This window comes from Mytilus edulis, chromosome 12 (genome assembly GCF_963676685.1).
Source record: "Mytilus edulis chromosome 12, xbMytEdul2.2, whole genome shotgun sequence".
Taxonomy (NCBI): Eukaryota; Metazoa; Mollusca; class Bivalvia; order Mytilida; family Mytilidae; genus Mytilus; species Mytilus edulis.
Genome location: NC_092355.1, coordinates 16,271,594 through 16,293,787, shown reverse-complemented (window position 1 = coordinate 16,293,787; position 22,194 = coordinate 16,271,594). Strand labels below are relative to the sequence as shown.

At 30.7% G+C, this 22,194-nt stretch overlaps 1 protein-coding gene across 3 annotated transcripts in view; it reads right to left on the bottom strand.

The window, feature by feature from the left end:
* LOC139497306 (WASH complex subunit 2-like) overlaps positions 1 to 22,194 on the bottom strand; it is a 52,123-nt gene that overhangs the window by 16,209 nt on the left and 13,720 nt on the right. For all 3 annotated transcript variants that reach the window (XM_071285494.1, XM_071285497.1, XM_071285495.1), the window contains exons 12-24: positions 21,953 to 22,048; positions 19,756 to 19,868; positions 18,459 to 18,513; positions 17,381 to 17,527; positions 16,960 to 17,087; positions 16,458 to 16,544; positions 14,900 to 15,090; positions 13,403 to 13,505; positions 10,422 to 10,513; positions 9,471 to 9,552; positions 8,711 to 8,830; positions 7,169 to 7,288; positions 482 to 541 (exon numbers count right to left, since the gene is read on the bottom strand). In XM_071285494.1, the coding sequence (XP_071141595.1) occupies positions 482 to 541; positions 7,169 to 7,288; positions 8,711 to 8,830; positions 9,471 to 9,552; positions 10,422 to 10,513; positions 13,403 to 13,505; positions 14,900 to 15,090; positions 16,458 to 16,544; positions 16,960 to 17,087; positions 17,381 to 17,527; positions 18,459 to 18,513; positions 19,756 to 19,868; positions 21,953 to 22,048 (1,394 nt within the window). The remainder of the gene's footprint in view (positions 1 to 481; positions 542 to 7,168; positions 7,289 to 8,710; positions 8,831 to 9,470; positions 9,553 to 10,421; positions 10,514 to 13,402; positions 13,506 to 14,899; positions 15,091 to 16,457; positions 16,545 to 16,959; positions 17,088 to 17,380; positions 17,528 to 18,458; positions 18,514 to 19,755; positions 19,869 to 21,952; positions 22,049 to 22,194) is intronic.

The window sequence follows — 22,194 nt, the reverse complement described above, 5'->3', positions numbered from 1 at the left end:
GATTGAACAGAAAGTCTTTATTATGGTCTGTTTGTCAAGTTCTTTTTCTGAATGACATAATAAATTTAATGCTTTACTGAAAAATCAGAAACTGTCTAAAACATTTTTATGCACATGTCCTAATTTTTCATTTTTTTTTTCATACAGATTTCACTGTTGGTTTTCATGTTTGAATGGTTTTACTCTAGTCATTTTGGGGTCCTTTATAGCTTGCTGTTATGTATGAGCCAAGGCTCTGTGTTAAAGGCTATACTTTGACCTATAACAGTTTAATTTTAACACTTTGAGACTTGGATGGAGAGTTGTCTCACTTGCACTCATATCACATCTTTTTATTTCTATATATCTAATTTCATAAATTCTGCATAAAAAGAGTACGAGTACAATTAGAATTTTAAATTTGAATTATAATGTGCACTTTTTTGTAATAATAAAACCAGTGCAAATATTTGATAATTCACAGTGTGCTTATCTAACAAACCTCTGTCACAGGACTGGATTGTTCTTCATTGGATACTACACTGCCTTTCTTCTCACTTATCTGAAAAACATAAGTTTTGGTAGAATTTGTAATCAAAATAACCTGATTGTGAAAGGACATTTAAAAATAATAATAAAATTCAATGTAATACATGATCTACTTAATATGGGTAAAGTGTCACATGAGACAACAACCTGACCAAAGAGCAGAACACAGCCCAAAGCCACCTATCGGTCTTTCCTTTGGAATTTAGTTCAAACAGGGTTTCCAACACTTCAAGAAAGTCCCATACTGAGAGGCAGGCTCCAGCTGGCTCCTACATGTCTAATTTAGACTAAATATTGATCTCTTTATGCCTCGTTTAATCAACTCGTCAAATTACACATAACCCATAATATATTTTTATTTATAAAATACTTTCACGTGTATTGCTATGAAATAAATGAAAAATTCAAGGTGACAGCAAACCTACACTACAAGCAATTCAAAATAAAATCAAGAGGAGATGGTTAAATTATGGATGAGCATTACAATCACTTAAATATACCCTATTATCAATCTACAAATTATCTATAGTCTTGTTAAAAAAACTTGAAATATGATTGATTGATATTTCTTTTAAGCCCCACCAACTCAAAAAGGCTGTATCACATAGTCCTATATATCTTTATGTAAGCTCAAAAGGGATAAACACACACTACTCCCCATCCCCACCCCTATACTTGGAAAATTGTAACTCATAAGTACATTCTCACTTAAATAAATGAAGCACATAAAACAAACCTGTAATATTTGTTCAATTAATCCACTACCATGTGTTAAACCACTGACATTAACATTTGTTATATTTACAACACAGATCAATATTACAATTAGCACAGATCTGGTCGTGTATATGATGCTGCAGATTACAACTTTTTGTTTATGTTACTGATAAAGCTATTAGCAGCAGTGCTGAATGAGGATCATAGCTGTATAGTAAAGCAGAGCCAGATGTAGTCTGCATTGAGGCTCGTTAATTCCTAATCAGTATCAGATAATTAGTAGCTACCTGAGGTGTGTACCTTGTTTTTTATCAGATAAATCACTAAGATTCATTCATAAAACATACAAAATCAAATGTAATACTACTTCACTGAACTACTTACAAAAAGTATTATATTTCCTCATTTAATGTCATACTTTATACTCTTTACATTAAGATGAAATATAAAACGTTTGAGATTTAAAAACATTTATAACTGCTTGAAACCTTTACTAATTGAAGAGGAAGACGCAATAAGAAAATAAGAATAAATGTAAATACTATTGATATTATGAGTAACATATAATCAGAATAAAAGAACTCATCCCCCCTTTTTCCCCTTTTACCAAAAATGTTTGAAACATCTACTAATTGGAGATGAAGATTCAAAAGGATAAAATGTGAATACTATTGATATTAACTAAACATACAAAATCCTACCCCTTCCTTTTATCTAAATTCAAATCCAAATCCTAGGACATTTGAAATCAAACAAAGATTGTATTCAAAACAAAAACCGTATTCGTAACAAAAAATTGTATTTAATAGCATAGGTTTAACAACTTTGGTTCTTTAGAACTCAGTTTACATAAACATTTTTTTTGTTTTGTCATAAAAATGTTCAACAGATGTTTAAAAAAGTTTTTATTATACCTATAACTATCATAAACTAATGATTTAATACAAGTCTAGCTACTTTGACATTTTACAAAAACCGTGACATCAAAAATTAGAGTGTATTCAGATCCCACCTTATAAAAATTGTATTACTTATTATATAATAATCTGATAATTTATTGGAAGTTCAACAAAACAGTTTATTATTCAGATGTTTTTAAAAGTACATAAATAAAGATGTATATCTAGTCCTAATATAAAACATAGTACTTACAGTACATAATACTGCTGTAGAAAGAATATAATTCTACTGTATATCATTTTAGGTCCATAAATTGTAAATATCGGTTTAAAAAATCATTTTAAATGCACAAGTTGTAAATATCAGTTGATGTTTAGATACAGGACAATTAGTTTTAAAAACTGGCCACAAAGGAAGTGCATACTTCATATTATCTGCCTGGATACAATAAATTACCTAACAACTAGTCTTAAATCTTTACTTATGTACTATTGAAGCATCTGAATTTAATACTATTTTGATGAGCTTCCAATGAACTATCAGGTTATAAAATATAATATTATACTATGTACCTACTTTTGTTAATTTTTTTTTTATTAATGTCCAAAAATCAAGTTTCTGACTAAAATTATGCAACTTATAAAACTAATTTGGATACTATTTGAAAATAACAATTAATAAATTTTGAGAGATAAATATTATCAACTTATAATATATCCTAGGTTAAAAAATACCTTCATACAAGGTGTTATAAAACACATAATGAAATGGCTTTTTAACATTTCTTCATATTTCTATAAATACTATAATAGAGGACAGATATGATGTCGGCATTTTATAATTAAGTGACCTATTATCTTTACTATGATCTTTACAGATTGCACACAATTGACAGGTATTGTAGTAATTTACACTAAACTACAAATGTACTTTAAACATACATCTACAGGGAGGAAAGGAGTAAAAATTCTTCTTTAAATATCTTCATTTTCATCCCACTTAAAGACAAGACAATTTGGTTTTTTTATAGATGATATACACTCTTTATTTGTCTGAACCAGTCACACTGGATTTTTAAGACCCCCTTAACATATAGAATCCAGTTTGAGCTAGTAGACTTTAATTTCTACAATTTTGATAAGATTTGTCCCAATAGTAGTACAGCTATAGACTAGTGCACTGTAAAAGTCTTCGAGTTTAAGCATGTGTAATTTTTAATTTGAATTTATTGTCTAAAAGAAATGCACTATAAATCTAAAATAACTGTCCATAACTAAATATTTTCAAATACAAAATTAACCTTGATTTTTGTTGAATTATCTCATTCTATATGAAAGTTTTAACTCTCAACCCCTATATTTTCAACAATTCCCTAAAGACATACCATTGATTCATGTAAAAGTAGTTCCATAATTCTCCAAATAATATTCTATATATTTTTATCCTAATGTATGTTTGATTTTAACTGAGTTAAGTACATATCAAATGTAATAATGTATACTATTTCACACTTTACGTGAAACTATTTTAAAGGCTAAATCAAATAATATGTGTGTTTCCTATTACATCTTTGAAAAAAATAGGGTAGGTAGGCAGGGATTTTTTTTCTTTCTTACATTTTTTTTTACATTGAGTCTATGGGAGAGAAATTCTGACTTTAAAAAGGTTATTGAAAAATGACCCAAAAAACTTTAAGGTAGGCTATTTCTCAGCTTAAAATATAGGAAAGGTAGGGAAATAGGAAACAATTTTTTTTTTTATTTGGCCTTACAAGGATCCTGCTATTAACATGGTCCTATTACCTGTACACACCCCTTTTTCTGCTCTAAATCATGGTAAACGTCAATGAGTCACAGGTCAGTACACTTAAACCAAACAGTCATTTGAACAAAACTTAACCAGTACACTTATTCTTCATTATATTTCCAATTGTATCAAAGGCAGAAATGAAATCCCAAACAACTTGTATCTGACTGCTAAATATTAGAATTTAATAGAATCTATGCAATTACCAAAATAGACACACCATTTTTTTTACTAGGGACTTTACTGTTGAGATTTGCCCCCTCCCCCTTCTCTCCTTTTTTTTATAATGCAAATGCAAATGAAAATAAATATTTCAAGAAACTTTCTTTTTAATTTCTGAAATCCCCCCCTTTTTTCACGTATCCCCCCTTCCTTTTTAAAAATAAAAGTTTTTTCCCTCAAGATATGGTCATAATTTCAATTGAATTTCCAATGGAGTTTCAACCATAATTAAATTACCAATTATAATACATCATTAAAGTCTTAAAGGTGAAAATGACATACATAATCATGAATAGAATTAATATTCCTTATAAATCAGCATTTAATAGTTACTTCTCAAAATAAATTGCTAATCATCTCAATATAATACAACATTTATTTTTACATAATTTAAAAGCATAATTTACATAATTTAAAAGCATAGTTTGGATTACCCCATCCCTTACACTGCTTTTGTCTTAAGTAATTGTCTATTAACTAGGAAACCCTTATTACCCTCTTTCTTGCCCCTAAATCCTAAACGGTTTGAGCTATACCACCCCACACAAAATTGTGTTTAAATTTCATAGATATCTATTTACTTAAACTTAAGTTATTGTCCAGAAACCAAATGTCTTTGGATGACGCTGACGACGACATGATACCATTATACGACAAAAAGCACCAAGTTTGTATTTATTAAAGCAATAGGTGCCACAGGTTGAGCAGATCTTGATCACCTGAGATCACTACCATATTTGTGTTGCTGAAAGTTTTTGGTTTTGTAAGTTATTTTGTATTTTGTTGCTTGTCTTATTCCTTTCAGGGCCTCAGGGAAGATTAGTTTATTGTAACTAACTGAGTTTACCCTCTTTAAATAAAGAATTTATTATTATTATTATTATTATTTGTTTGCCATGGCATTATCAGTTTATTTCAGACTTATGAATTTGAATGTCCCTTTGGCATCCTTCGTCTCTCTTTATAGAGTTCTACCAAAATTTACATGTTAATGTTTACCAATTTATTTAAGATACTGGTGAAAACAATGAGACACAAATCTTACAAAAATTAAGGGAACTATAAGTTTCATATATAAAACAGAAGATGTGGTATGATTTCTTATGAGACAACTCTCCACAAAAGACCAAATAAACTCATATAGATACCAAAATTAAATTTTGTATTTACGCCAGACATGCCTTACGTCTACAAAAGACTCATCAGTGACACTCAAATCCAATAAAGTTAAATGACACAGAAATTAACAATTATAGGTCACCATTCTGCCTCCAACAATGAGCAAAGCCCATACCACATATCATTCATGGATGAATTACCTTCATGGATATCTTAGGCTTATTAACAGAAAGATTCAGTCAAACACAGAAGGATTTTTTATATTCACAAAATAAAATATCCCCAAAAATATATGTTTCCTCAAGTCCATGAAAACTATTAAACCATTGGTGTTTTAGAACAAAAGTGAAGAATACACTACAGTAATTGCTGCCATGTTGGCAATTTTTTAATTTACATGCAGACAAACAATCATGGTTCACATAGTTTTCTAATCTTTAAATGAAAACTTTTTCCAGAATTTAAAGATTCTTTGAATCTTTAATTGTGCAGTCAGCCTTGGGTACACATTTAGAATGTATGACAGAAAGTCATAGGACAAAAAGTCACAGACAAAAAGTCACAGGACAAAAAGTCACGCACAAAACACAGGACAAAAAGTCACAGACAAAAAGTCACAGGACAAAAAGTCACACAATTCCTTTTTTCTGATTTATTTTCTTTGAATAAAAAACGCTTATCTCTACAAAAATATTTTTGTATTTTTTTTGAACAATTGTATATAAACCAACTTTGTTAACAAAATTTATCAAAAAAATATAAGAGATGATTATATAATTGTAAATAAAAAAAAAAATGTCAAAGTGGCTTGGCACTTAAATGGATTCATGGTGCCAAGAAATCTTTCTTTTGCAAGATTAAAATTAAATACATCTTTATTTTTCAAGTATAATGACACATTTCCTAAGCTTTAATATGAATATATGTATTATTAAAAAGTAAATATTTCAAGATTTCTTACATATTCAAACAATTGTCAACAGATTATTTGTGACTTTATGTCCTGTGACTTTTTGTCCCTTTACCCACATTTAATCAGCTGACTATGTTAAGGCATTAGGAAAACAGTATGTTTTCCTGTTATTTTCACAAGTTTAAAGCCTGTAATTTTGGCAAAATTTAGTGGAGCAGAATAGAAGTAATTTAGTATACTGGATCTGTAACTCATTATAGTAGAATCACAAATGCATAATTAGCTTAATATATGAAGATGTTTAGAAAAATGTATGTATAACTGTTTATTGTGGAATGAAGGAATGACATATATGAGCTATCTTTTCATATTTCATTTCAAAATTATTTCATTTTGTTTTCTATCTAGTCAAATAATATTGCTGATTCATTGAACAATAACATAAGAATTAAGAACAGCTCAGAGCTTAAAATGGAGAACATTAAACAGGACAATATTTAAATTGCAGGAAATAAAACTACATTTTGGCAAAGTATAAAACATTGTGCAGGGGTTCAAATTTGCTTGAAGCAATGGAGAGTTCAGGACCTTTGATCAAAGATATTAAAAGATCCTCCTTTATTCTTAGAAGGTCCAATTTGTATTGATTTTATATTTTTGTTCAAAATGGTTTTGTATCTTCTCAACCTGCAAAAATACAAAAGTCTCTCACATGTAACTTACTACTGTTGTGAAGGTCAGAACCTGTAAATGGAAGGTCACAGACCTCGAACTACTGCTTATTTGAACTCAACAGATGTCAAATTTACCAGAACAGAAAGTAGAATGAAGTGTTGTCAGATCCTTGAATGCAAATCTATATCTTATTCCAATTGTATCTAACTTAGCAGCATAGGAAAAGATTGGAACCTTCCGCAAGACTTTGTAATCCCTTAAATAAATTTCAAATAAGAAAACACATACTTTTGGAGGAGATCCAAAGATGTCCACGCCTGGTGACTGTTGTTCCTCTTCACCAAACAAAAGGTCATCGTCTTCAAATAAATTCTTGTTCTTCTTCTGACTCTCTGTCTTTTTCTCAACCTAATGTGGAATAAAATTAATATGAATTAGGTGTTACCTTTTTGTGACTGATATTTCTTTCCCTATTGGTTGTAAGACATAATCTTTATTTTGTAATGACATGGAAATGTACATCTTTGGAAAATCTTCAATGTTATCATTCAAATAAAGGTAGATTCCTGAGAACTTTATCCAGTGCTGATCATACATTTTATTTCCTTTTTGGGGGTTTGGGCAGATCATAGTATCAATATCAACTCCTACTTGCTTCAAGAACTATTGTGTATACAGAAGGACAAATGATCATAGTATCAATATCAACTCCTACTTGCTTCAAGAACTATTGTGTATACAGATGGACAAATGATCATAGTATCAATATCAACTCCTACTTGCTTCAAGAACTATTGTGTATACAGATGGACAAATGATCATAGTATCAATATCAACTCCTACTTGCTTCAAGAACTATTGTGTATACAGAAGGACAAATATAACTTATCACACTATAATATGATCTAACAGTAGAACAGATCCATTTCATTGAGCAGTTATAGGTATTGACGGAGTTCAATTTAATATAGATATAAGAAGATGTGGTATGAATACCTATGAGACAACTCTCCATCCAAGTCATAATCTATAAAAGTAAACCCTTATAGGTCATGGTAAGGTCTTCAAGACTGAACCTTGTTTCACACCGAAAAGCAAAATTTCTAGATATCTATAATCTAATAAATGAGTAATGTGTCTTTAGGACAAAGACGATGCCCCACTCGCATACAACAATATCAAGGGACATAACCATGACACTACTCAAATTCGTACTTGATCTAAGTTCTGTGGTAATAAACATTGTAAAGCAGTTTCATAACATTTGGTTGACACAAACTTAAGCTAGAAAACTGCTTTTGTAAACATGGTAAAGGGGCATAACTCTAGAATGGTAAAAGTGACACCACCAAAATTATCTGTGATTTGTGGTAATAAGCATTATCTATAAGTTTCATAACATTTGGTTGAGGCAAACTAAAGCTAGAGAACTGAAACCAATTTTGGGATGAGCATACTCGCATATGAAGGTACAGACAGACAAGGGTAAAACCTAATTCACTCTTAGAAGTGGCATCAAAAAATATTTAAGACATCAACACAGAAAAAGGAATTCATTTACCACTTTCGTAAAATATGATGACATTAAACCAGTTATCTCAGTATTTTAGAATTTGTTTGACTGATGGAAATGAAATATGTAAATAAAGGGAGATAATTAATCCTTTAGTAAGACTATAGCTGAGAAACTCCTTGTTTTATAAACCATCACTAATCTATAAATAAAGTGAGATAATTCATCCTTCAGTAAGACTATAGCTGAGAAACTCCTTGTTTTATAAACCGTCACTAATCTATAAATATGTACTAAACACAGAAATATATATTTACCTTTCTTTCTTTTGGTTGTGCTGGTTTCTCTCCAAATAGGTCTTCATCTTCATCATCAAACAACGACAAAGTGGTCTGAGCAGGAGGACTTTTTACTGGTTCAGATTTCTTCTCTGGTTCCTGGTTAAAACACACATTAAATTAATATCCTTGTCATAAAACAAGGAAACACACTGTATTGAAATTTAAGGTGGTACCTAACACTACAGGGAGATAACTCTGTAAAGTCAGCTCAACGTTTTAATTACGTTGTGTTGTAAAGGGAATATTAAGCTTCTCAATGATCAAAGTTGGTGTTTGTCAAACTGCTATATAACCAGTGTAATTTTTCTGACCAAATGGTTGGTTCAAAATTTTTGAAATTTTTATATTTTTGTTAAAGGGTCAAAGTAAATACTTTGACAAAATTTTATGAAAATTAAACGAGCCAAATTAATTTTGGTGAAAGTGTTGGGTACCACCTTAACAGGATCAATGTTAAAGAGGTTATAAAAGCATAAAATACATTACTGGATTGGTGACAAAGCACATTATTAATGTATTATAATTTGTCCATGAAAAAAAATGTCATTGATAAACAAATTGTTATTAGATAGAAAAAGATGTTGTATGAGTGTCAATGAAACAACTCTCCATCATAGTTTGTTATTAGTTTGTCTGCAGCAGCCATCTTATATCTCATAACATGCAAGGATCACAAAAAAAAATATCTCCTTATTATTTCTTGAAATACTTTCAGTCATGTGACTTTATTCTTTACCTTAACCTCATTCTCTGTTTTCTTCTTTAAGATGTCTGCTCCTCCAAACAATGATACACCTCCAACTGGCTTCTTCTTTTCACTGAAAATATACAAACCATCTTAACAAGTGATATTTCACAAAACTGACTGATTCTTGGTGCTTTGAGGGCAATATCTGTCCAATACATCTGCTTTAATGTTGATTGAAACCAGATTTAAAAAAAAATTCACACTAACCTTCTACAACCTATTTATACAGGACTGCATAATTTTTGTTCAATAACCTTGGTATATAAAAACAAACTTCAACTCATATTTGCAAAAATTTCAAAATTTGATAGCAATCAGAATATGATATAAATCAGAATTCAAACAAACAAGAATGTGTCCCCAGTACACGAATGCCCCACTCGCACTATCATTTTCTATGTTCAGTGGACCGTGAAATTGGGGTAAACCCTCTAATTTGGCATAAAAATTAAAAAGATCATATCATAGGGAACATGTATACTAAGTTTGAAGTCGATTGGACTTCAACTTCATCAAAAACTACCTTGACCAAAAACTTTAACCTGAAGCGGGACAGACGGACGAACGAACGAACGAACGGACGGACGAACGGACGCACAGACCAGAAAACATAATGCACCCCTACTATCGTAGGTGGGGCATAAAAAAAAACAAAAAAATGCAAGTATATATATTTAACAGATTACATACAATACATTTAACAACAATTTGTGAATGAAGAGGATAGTTGATAATGCTAGACTTTTGGAAGTTTGTTGCATAATGTTAACTGTAATCCACTTGTACAGTATGATACTAACACAAATAGTATGTGAGGTCCTGTTATCCTATCTATGTCTAATTACCATACTTAGGAAATTATAACTGCACAAAGATGTTCATTTAATTTTTTATTTTTGAGTGGCCTAATGAAAAACACAACGTAAAAACATATCCAACCTTTCTTTTGGTTTTGCTGGTACACCAAACAAATCTTCATCCTCATCATCATCAAACAAGGATCCAGCTCTGGCCTTAGACTCAACTGGTTTCTATAAAAAATTAAAATACTCACAATACAAAGTGCAATGAGTGAAAATAACTGTTAGTCATATTTTAATCTGGTACTCCACTTTCCCTATAATCCATTATCAGCTTCTATTGCAACCTTGTAATACATAATATTTATAGGTAACATTAATGTAAGAGGGTTAGCGCTATAAAACCAGGTTTAATCCACCATTTTCTACATTTGAAAATACCTGTACCAAGTCAGGAATTTGACAGTTGTTGTCCATTCGTTTTTGATGCGTTTTGTTATTTGATTTTGCCATGTGACTGTGGACTTTCCGAATTGATTTTCCTATCTATTTTTTAAAGATGAGTACAAGGTATCTTTATTTTCACACAAAAAGAAAACAACGACAAACAAACCTGATAATGGGTAGCAAATTAATCTGTAATCACTTTTCCATAAAAAAATGATACTGCAGATTCATTTGGGAACCAATTTTTGTGGATTAAAGAAAATTTCATGTCCATGATGTTTGTGGATATTTAATTTGGTGGTTTTGCCGAAGTTAGCATACAAGCATATAGAAGTTTTTCTTTTACCATTTTTATTTTGTGGTTCACCTATACCGACGAAATCCAGAACATTTGGTATCCAACGAATAATAATAAATCCCTAATATCCAAAGATATCAGATTGATACTTATTACAGTGTTCTCCCCAGGATTTTTGGATAGCGCTGTGGTAAGCGCGCGATTTTCGACAATTCTCAGTAACTTTGTCGCGGCACGCGGTTGGTTTGTAATTGATTTGTTATGTGTTTTTCTTATATAATGCTATTGATGTTTTCTATTGTAATGATGTCCTCATCATGCTCATGGAAGTTACCCCTTTGTTTGCTAATGTTATTGTCTGGATATAGACATGATAGAAGAAAAGTCTTTTTGTCTCCATTGTAAATACATATAATCCTCATATCATCTGTCTATAAAACCCAAGGAGAAGTCTTTTCCATGGTGGGTCTATACCAGACTGCTTAGATGTGAAGATTTCTTATCACTAACAGGTGATGTTGCAGAACATGTAGGACCAACAATAAAGTCATTGTCAGCTTCTGTGAGAAAGTTTTTAATGACAAGATTGGTATTTTTTACATTTACTTTTATTAACATTTCTAGCAAAGTACAACTTTTCAATAAAAATGAGTATAGTATTTCAAAGGAAGAAATGAAATTGCCCTTTTAATAATATTCAAATCTTATCAAAGACTTGCTTAAAAAAAAGGCTAAAATATTCCAATTATGAATATGAAAGAAATCCTTTAAAAATATTTTAAAGAGATTTTTTTTATTTCAAAGGTGAATTACCAATCAAATACATTATGTATGCCAATTGAAACAACTACCACCTTTAAAGGTTTTGTTTGATAATTTTATAAACATTTGAATACATGCCACCAGATAAGTTTGTCAAGATTTGACAATACTTCTTTTAGGTCTTTCCCTCCCAAATTATCTCCCTTACTGGCTGACATAACTTCCTGTTTACGCCTGTGTCTTTTTTTTAGCATTAAATACTATTCCTTATCCAAGCCATCCTCTGTTTACATTAAATTTAAAGCAACATTTAATTAAGATATATTGATGATTGGTTGACAAATATCGATATTTTATATATATTTACACAAAATTTTCGTTTTGTTTTATTCCCTTATCCATTTGAAAAAGAGCCATGTATGGTCAAGTAATCGTAAAATACGGGCTTATAATGAATCCCTTGATAACAGGGATGCTTCTTTCAAGCAATACAGGTTCGACAGTTCGGTTGTAAACGCAAAAAAAGTAATGATATAATCGTAGATGGTTCAAAAAATGGTCGAGACAACGTTGTCAGAGAAGGGGGTAAAACTTCCCTTATATAATATAGAAATGAACTTTTCAGCACCCGAGACATGTATTATATGTCTCTGTTAGCACTGTCCATTCCTTTCATACGTTTCGGCATCTTTATAAAGCGAAAAAATGTAGCAGTGTTCTGTTAACCTTACGACGTTTAACTTGGCTTCACCCAAGCTGGACATTGAGAAAGTGAATTTGTTAAGTCTAGTATCAGCTTGGGGTTTGTTTTTCTAATCATATCCTCTTAATTGTTTTCAAAGGGTAAAATTCATTACTGTAGAATTGCTGATTAAACAGGTATTAGTTCGATTGGGTGATAATTAATACTTCAAAGACTAGCTCATTGAAGCCAATTTGATTGTTGTTAAAATCAGTGTTTGTTCAAAGTTCGTTAAACAAGTTTGTGAATGTCGTTGGGAAATGCGGTCAATTTATTTCTTCTCATTTCATTCATATATGCCTCTATATATTCATTAAATAGATGTCAATGTTGAAATCTTTGTTTATTTTGATCTCTCAACGACGCCATTTTGTAAAATTTCTTAGACTGGTCCCGCGGAGTTACTTTAATACAACGGAAATAATTCTTTCAAAAATCGTTAACCAGTCAATCACGTGATCCGAAAAGAAAAATAAGCGGGAAATTTTAAAAAATACGAAAAAAAATATAGCGACGCGGTTGAACGGGATAGCGACGCGGTCAGTGCAATAGGACAGCGGGAAATTGAAATAGCGCTGAAAATCGCGGCGCTAAAACGGCCTGGGGAGAACACTGTTATTAGGAGGATAGGTGTCACATTTTTTATTGACCCCAACTACCAATAATATAAAATTTTCATTTTACTTTGAATTCTTACAAAATTGTAAAAGAAAAGATGCAACCATGAACAATTTATTAATTAGAGCATCTCCCATTCCCTAATGTATCTTAATACAGGACTTAGCATCATACCAGAATTTTGGTGCAGACCATAATACTGTCTCACCTTTTAACCAAAATTATCCTGGCATATTTCATTAGACATACTTACTTTTTGTGGTGCAGCCTTTCCTACAGGACTTTTAGTACCTGCAAATAGGTCATCATCATCATCAGCAGCAAACAAAGAACTTACTGGTTTGGCCTTTGATTTACTGAAATTTAAAAATTAGTCACAATTAATTATTAGGCAACAATCTAGGTTTTCAGTAAAGTAAGGGCGTAAAACTTACAAATTTGCCAAGGAAATATTATGGTAAAATATTGGTTTTTTTTTTAATTTAAGGAGGCATTAGCTAGGTAAACCTGCACCTGAATCCGTCCCATCATTCTTTAATCAGCAATAACCTGTCAAATCTGTAATATCGAAGACTGGTTGATAAGAGACCATGTAGCAAAAAAGCAAAAAACTTACACAACATTTTGAAGCTGTTTTCAATGATTTAAGGAAAATCTCTATTCAAACAAGCATTCTGTGAGTATTGCATGGCAATACATAGTCCCCTACAGGTTAAACATACATTGTAATGGAACAAAATTCTAACTAGATCTATAACTTGTCATGGTGTTAACTACATAAAATAACAAACCAACCTAACACTAAATTCTTCAAACAATTTATCATTGAAAAGGGAAAAAAATCCAAAATTTCTTTTATCTTAATACAATGTCTTTTACAAATATTTAAAAAAAAAAATGAGTAGGGGACTAAAAAGTGTGTTGTTTATAAAGTACACATTTAAATGTATGACTTTACTAGGAGACGAGTTGAATTTGCACTGAGGTGTGAGATTTACACCCTAGCGGTGATCTCAATTAGAAATTAAGATGAAGACAAGTTATCAAAGTGTGTTCCTTTACTTTAAGATTTGTAGCGGGTTTTTTTTCTCATAAGTATACCAAAATATCTCTTTCTTTTCTGTTCAAATTAGCTCATTCAATTAACAATTTTCACAACTGTAATTCCTAATTGGTGCTTTACGTCTGGTCACAAAGTAATTATAAATGTGAATGTGTGTAAAATTATGTAATACAGTATCATATAAGGTAGATTCATGGTCTGCTGCCATCTTGGATTGTACAATTGCAGTACAAACTCTGTCTAATCATTTGCCCAAATATGCAAATTTTTAATTTTTACTTGTAGCTAGAAAACAATTTTGGTGACACCATTTTTTATTTTTATTTTCTTAAAACATATTATAAAACTTATATACTCACAATTTATTTTAAAATTCTATCTCAAAGATATGCACACAAATGTGTTTTTTCATGATATCTAACCAAATTTAGGCAATTTTCAATGACTCATGGCTTGGAAAATAGCACGATGACCCATACTTTTTATAATATTTTTGAAAAAAATATAGTAAAATATTTCATTTTGGCAAAGAATAAGAAAATTCTATCTAAAAAAATATATACTTATGATCTACCCAAAGGAATAACATGCATGGTTTACTTTTATAAATTGTGACTTGGATGGAGAGTTGTCTCATTGGCGATCATACTGCATCTTCTTATATCTATTAGTATCAATTTTTTGTACCTGTCTGCGCGAGGTTTAGCAGGTGCAGAGAACAGTGCATCGTCAGCATCATCATCAAACAAGCTATTTTTAGATGAGCTCCGTCCTTCTTTTTTCAATCTGTCTACTTGTTTTGTTGAAGTTGTTGAGGAGCTACTTGATTTGATACTACTGGACCGTGACTTCTCCCCATCAGACCAATCATTGTCTTCCTGTTAACACATAAAGACAGAAATGTTAAGGGCATACAATACAGTTACAGGGAAGGTAATGACGTTGCTAACGTAAAATGTTATTTACGCGACGTCAAACTCTGACATATCAGGAAAAGATGCATTTTTCGACTGATTTCTATCATTCAAACTGATTTAATTTGAAAACGAGTGCATGGACCCCTATTTTTTAAAACAGCTATTTGTTTCATTTTGCAAGGAGATTATGTGACCCAAATTTTATAAAACTGTAAATAGCGCAACTTTTTTAATTTTGATAAACATGCAGCAAAAAATGACGTTTTTTCCTCTATTCATGAATATTTGATAAATATAGAGTTATTTCAGAATAAAAATTGCATAATTTTTAAAGATACTTATAAAATACAGAAATTATTGATTATTTAACAAAAACCATTTTGTGTTTATCTTTTAAAACAAAAAAGTTATGTCTTTCTTCCGAAAAAGAAAATACGGACACAAATCTGAATTTTGAGCAAATATACAAAATTTTGACCTCACTTTACTCAAAAAGTAGCACATGAAGGTATATTTTTTATTACATATTTGATTTAATCAGGTAAAAAATAGCCTATATGCAAATTTTCATCAACTTGTAAATACAGGTTCAAAACTGTATCGTATGCCCTTAAGTAGGTATATATAAGATAAGGGACATAACACATAAAAGTCAATTGTACATTTGTGTCAATTATTTTTCTTAAATTAGTTATCTCCCTTTACTTGTAACAGTTCTATCATAAAAAAAAAATATACTTTAAGTCCCTAACAATTTAATAAGATCTGTTTTGCTCAAGTAGAGTACATGAAATGATCACTAAAATATAATTATATTATTTGATTTTTACTATCTGTGCCATATTTGACCATTTGATTGCTTTAATATAAGACAAGTGTAAGTTTTGATTTCAAAACAAACTTATTATTTCCTAAGCAAACCAGTGAAAGTTCTAAATTAGCATATTATCAATATAACTAAGTAGTACCATCATTTTGTATACCAACCATCATATTGTAATAATGTTTAGGTGAATGAATTTAGACTCAACTGTGAAAAAGTAGTATCAATGTGTGACCAAAAACAATTACTTTAAACCAATTAATGGAAATTTATTTTTCTCAGGTTTCCTCGAGTAGAAAAATAACACAAATATAAATCGCCAAGAATATGTAAAACTAGGATTTTTCCGTGAAAATAAGTTGTTTTATAGTCATTTTAATGAAGATGTCTGCATACGCCCGGAGTGAGGATGCATCTTTATTTAATATTACACTATTGTATAAGTTTACCTCATATTACACCATTGTATAAGTTTACCTCATATTACACCATTGTATAAGTTTACCTCATCTGAATCCTTTCTTTGTTTTTTAATGGCTGCAGCTAAAGGATTAGGTCCACTACCAAACATGGAAACTGCTCCAGCAGGCAACTGAAAAAAAAACAATAGTTAATATCTGAGATTTCTCTTTTTGATTAGGAACGTCACCTTGTTAGGCCCATAGCAAGTAATTTACTATTTGGGATTAGCTGCTTCAATTCAGGAAGTTATGGACAGTTCATGGCAGGTAGATGCTTTCTGGAATAAATTGGTGCAAAATTATGTACTCTCACAACTTCCTCACCAATTATTGACTTCAATGGTGTTTAATGGTTTTTATTAACCCTCAGAGTCTAGAGTACTTTTAAATTCAGGGTTTCATCATGGCTTCTTATCAAAAAGACTAAACAGTTGTATTTTGTAGAATAGTTTTCATCTATCCAAAAAATTGATGAAAACAGGTATCCTAATAAATATAAATAAATGCACATTAAGTTGAAATAATAGAAGGATCAATTAAACAAACCTTTTTCTCTGTTTTCTTTTTTTTCTTCTCTGGCTCAGCTTTCTCCTTCGTTGATGAGAATAAATCTTCATCCTCATCATCAGCAAACAAATCAGACTTAGCAGGAGCTGGTTTCTTTTCTGGGATATCTATTTCAATTAAGTAAAATATCATTAAATAATGCCTTTCTTTTTAAAAACTTAAACTTTAGGGCTATTCTATTAAACTAATAAGGAAGGGTAGGAAGGGTAAGTTTTATATTTTAATATAAATGGAATGAACATTTAATAAAGCACTTGCATTCAAACTTTCTACAAAATAAGTAATACAATATGGACTACTCACTATAAACTTTAAATGTGGATACATATCCAAAGCATTAACATGAACTGTAGCATAACTGCCAGTCTCAAATGTTTTTTCGTAGCCTTAAAATATTTACCTTTCTTTGATTCTGTACCTGTGGGAAAGAAATCATCGTCATCATCTTCTTCTTCATCGAACAATCCCCCACCTCCCCCTCCAGATTTTACTACAGGTTTCTCAGATTCTACTTCTTTCTTCTGTTGTTTCTTGGGACTTGAATCAGCTATAAAATAAAAATGTAAAAAGTAGTCCCACTCTACATTTTTCCTGTGGACTTAGAGAGTTATTTCTGTAAATTTTGACAAGGAATTTCCCAAGGAACTACTTTTACGGCTAAAACTGTACCACTTTTACTATGAAGTTTTGAAAAAAATATTATCTCAGAATTGAAAGTTCATATGCACTACAATTTTTTTCAAACGTCAAAATATAAGGCTGTGTGGCATATTTTCAACGTTTATATCCCCTAAACTTCTCAAGAGTTTAAACTAACACTAATTTTCTTAACTACCCCTTCCTCGAATGAAGGGTTACCACAGATTTCAATATAAGCAATATGCACATGTATATTTACTGGTTACATTCCAAAGTTATGTCTCTGTGAGATGGAACACAGAGAGCATAACTGGGAACCAGTATGTAAACAAATATTAATTTTCTATGAATATTTTACATCTCCCCAAAAGAGGCATGGTTTGAGAAACAGCTATAATTACAAAGTTCAACCTGCAATGCAAAACAAATGAAGAGGCAGCAGATTTTCATCTCACAAATAATATAGTTTGCAATAAGCATGATTGGTATTACTCTATTTCCAAAGTGAAATTCATTCTATACATGTACTGTGGATTCATTAATATTCGTTGGAAACCAATTTTCCTGGATTACATGGGTACAGGGTAACCACGAATTTACAGGTTCAACGAATTAAAATTTTTCTAAAGGAATGTATGCCGACTTTGCCAAAACAACAAAATTAGTTATCTGCAAAATGCAAGTTTTTCTCAATCCATGAATATTGGTACCTACAAAAATAAATGGATCCACAATGTTGAAGAAAATACTGGTTATGTTTTAGACTGCATATTTTAAAATTAAAGATAAAAATCATCTTTTAAACAAATTAATAATATATATAGGGTAGCTATAAATACCTCTCTTCTTTGGTTTCTCTTCTTTCTTAACTTCATCATCAAACAAGCCTCCCTCCTGTTGAAATGGGATAAAAATATACATTATTTTTATAGTGCTATCAGTGATTCATTGAAATCTCCAATATAAATCTGCCAATTGCACAGGAAAAGTTTAAAGGACAAGGTACAATAAGGCCTGTTTTTGGCCCCCCTATTTTCTCATTTTTCAAATTCTGTTTTGGAAAGCTCCTCATTATGGTAATTTATTCCATGATGTTTGAAGTTTGTTTAGATGAACTTAAAAACCACTAAGTTTTGCAACTGGGTGAGGTGAGGGGGTTAACTTTCTGTGATTATTCAAATATTGTAATTATTATTCATTTTGCAGGTGATTTTACATCATTTTTTTTATTCCATTGTCTTGAAAACTGATTTTGCTGTCAAATTCGTCATAATTTTTTCCGGGGCACGTAGGCGCACACTATCAAATTTTAAGAAACAATGTCCAAAAATCGTTATTTTTCCTTCTTTTGACCTTTTTGATGCCTTTTTACCCCCTAACCTCAACCATTTTTTTAAATTAATGATTTTGAACTTCATCCAAACAAACTTAAAAACTAACGGAGTATTTTAACGTGATAAGTAGCTTTTCAAACCAAAATTAAGAAAATGAGAAAAATAAGGGGGTCAAAAACGGGCCTTAGCGTATCTTTTCCTTTAAAATAAAATTATGAATACCAATACAATCAGAAATATCTTAAGTTTTGTTGGTTATTGTTGTTGGTGTTTTAACTCCACTTTTAAGTGCCACCTTTGGGCTATTTGGTGGACACCAGTTTTTATTGGTGAAGGAAACCAGAGTGCCCGGGGAAAACTACCGACCTTCGATAGGAAACTGACAATTCAAGTCAATTAAGATTGACCCACACGGTCAGGGTTTGAAACTCACAACCTTATTGTTGAATACATTAGTAGAACTACTTAGACCCCTTGGTCACCAAAGACCCCTAAGTTTGGTTGAATAGTTTTGCATTCTTGTGAAAAATATTCCATAGAATCAAGAAATATGATAATTTTTTCAATTATTTTGAAGCTAATTGTAGACAATTATTTTTTTTAAACAAAAATTTGTTCAACTTCAAATCAACTTCTTTCCAAATCTTATGTATAATATTTTGTGAAGACTTTTGATCAATAGTCATAAATATAATAATCTTCAATTTAGTTAAAAACTAAAAAATTAAAATTAAATTATGTCATCGAAAAATCTGTAAAGTGTGTGAATGATAAAAAAAATCCATAAGTGAAAACTTCTTACATCATCTTCATCATCATCAAACAATCCTTTACCAGTAGAAAACAAGCCTCCTTTTGGTGCAAAGAGATTGTCATCTTCATCTTCTTGTATTGAGGTCGGAAACATATCATCATCTATAAATAGACATTAAAACATATCATCATCTATAAATAGACATTTAAACATATCATCATCTATAAATAGACAAAATAAAGGGCTGCGCTTTAGCGCATGATATGCCTGTTGCTCTTTTAACTTGTCTTTTATGCTTTAAATGAATTTATATGATCAACTAGATTGATCAACTAGAAATATATATACAAATCAAAAGGGATGTTGCATTAATATATTCACCAAAGTTTCATAAAATCCCCCTTTTTTAAGTATAAAAATTCATTACTTAAGAAAACGTAAAATCTAAAATTTATGTCAATAGATATAAACAAGTTATCAAAGTTGCATAAAATTTTGTGAAAGTGTTAGTTATTGTCCCAAAATTGGAAAATCCCCCCTTTTTTAAGCATAAAAATTCATAACACGGAAATGTAAAATCTGAAATTTATAAAAATTGAAAGGGAGCTTACATCAATAGATATAAACAATTCACCAAAGTTTCATGGACATTGGTGAAAGCCTTTTTGAGTTATTGTCCGAAGTGTTGAAAATCCCCCTTTTTTTTATGAATAAAGCCCCATAAATCCAAAACTTAAAATCTGAAATTTATAAAAATTGAAAGGGAGCGTACATCAATAGATATAAACAATTCACCAAAGTTTCATGGACATTGGTGAAAGCCTTTTTGAGTTATTGTCCGAAGTGTTGAAAATCCCCCTTTTTTTTATGAATAAAGCCCCATAAATCCAAAACTTAAAATCTGAAATTTATAAAAATTGAAAGGGAGCTTACATCAATAGATATAAACAATTCACCAAAGTTTCATGGACATTGGTGAAAGCCTTTTTGAGTTATTGTCCGAAGTGTTGAAAATCCCCCTTTTTTTTATGAATAAAGCCCCATAAATCCAAAACTTAAAATCTGATATTTATAAAAATTGAAAGGGAGCTTACATCAATAGATATAAACAATTCACCAAAGTTTCATGGACATTGGTGAAAGCCTTTTTGAGTTATTGTCCGAAGTGTTGAAAATCCCCCTTTTTTTTATGAATAAAGCCCCATAAATCCAAAACTTAAAATCTGAAATTTATAAAAATTGAAAGGGAGCTTACATCAATAGATATAAACAATTCACCAAAGTTTCATGGACATTGGTGAAAGCCTTTTTGAGTTATTGTCCGAAGTGTTGAAAATCCCCCCTTTTTTATGAATAAAGCCCCATAAATCCAAAACTTAAAATCTGAAATTAAAAAAAAACGAAAGGGAGCTTACGTCAATAGATATAAACAATTCACTTAAGTTTCATGGAAATTGGTGAAAGTGTTTTTGAGTTATTGTCCGAAGTGTGGACGACGGACGGACGGACAACGGTATACCATAATACGTCCCGTCTAAAAGACGACGGGCGTATAAAAATATATCATCATCTATTAATAGACATAAAACCATATCATCATCTATAAATAGATATTAAAACATATCATCATCTATAAATAGACATTAAACATATCATCATCTATAAATAGACATTAAAACATATCATCATCTATTAATAGACATAAAACCATATCATCATCTATAAATAGACATAAACCATATCATCATCTATAAAAAGACATATACTGTATTCAACATGGAAGACTTTTCCAGGTTTATCTGTTTCTGTATGTCTTAAGGGACGACATCAAAAGTTCAATGTAGGATAAAAAACTTAATTCATATAGTTTTTTCACTGACCCCCCCCCCTTCCCCTCTCTTAACTTAATTTGGGAAAAATTGATTGACTAATAAGGATATACATAAAATCGATGTCAATTAAACAAAACTTGCAGCAGTTTTGACCCCCAACCTCAAACTATTTGATTTAAGTTTTTTATGTCGTCCCTAACCTAAGATATAAAAATGTCTGCTAAAGGTAATATAACTGCCTTCCATATACCATTGACATGCAAATACTAGTTTCCCTCAAATTTATCCTCCCAAAAATCACTGTATTAAATTTTGCAAGGCATAGGTCATTGCCAGACACAGCATGTCAAAGTCTTACCTATGTGAATTTATTATGTCAAGACAATATACTATATAAGTATCAATATACAAACCATCTGTATGCTTTTTGGGTTTGGATTTCTCTTTCTCTTTTTCCTTCTTGTGTTTTTTCTTTTTATGACTTGACTCAGATTCTGTTCGCTGCTTTTCTGCAATGAAAATAGATATACTTAGCTTGAGTTCTTTGTCAATAACAAACAGTAATTTATGTAAAATATTAGAGGTTTATTTCTTTTTTTTTGACTATATCATAATCATTACTAGCATCTCAACACAAGGATATAGTTGTAATGTG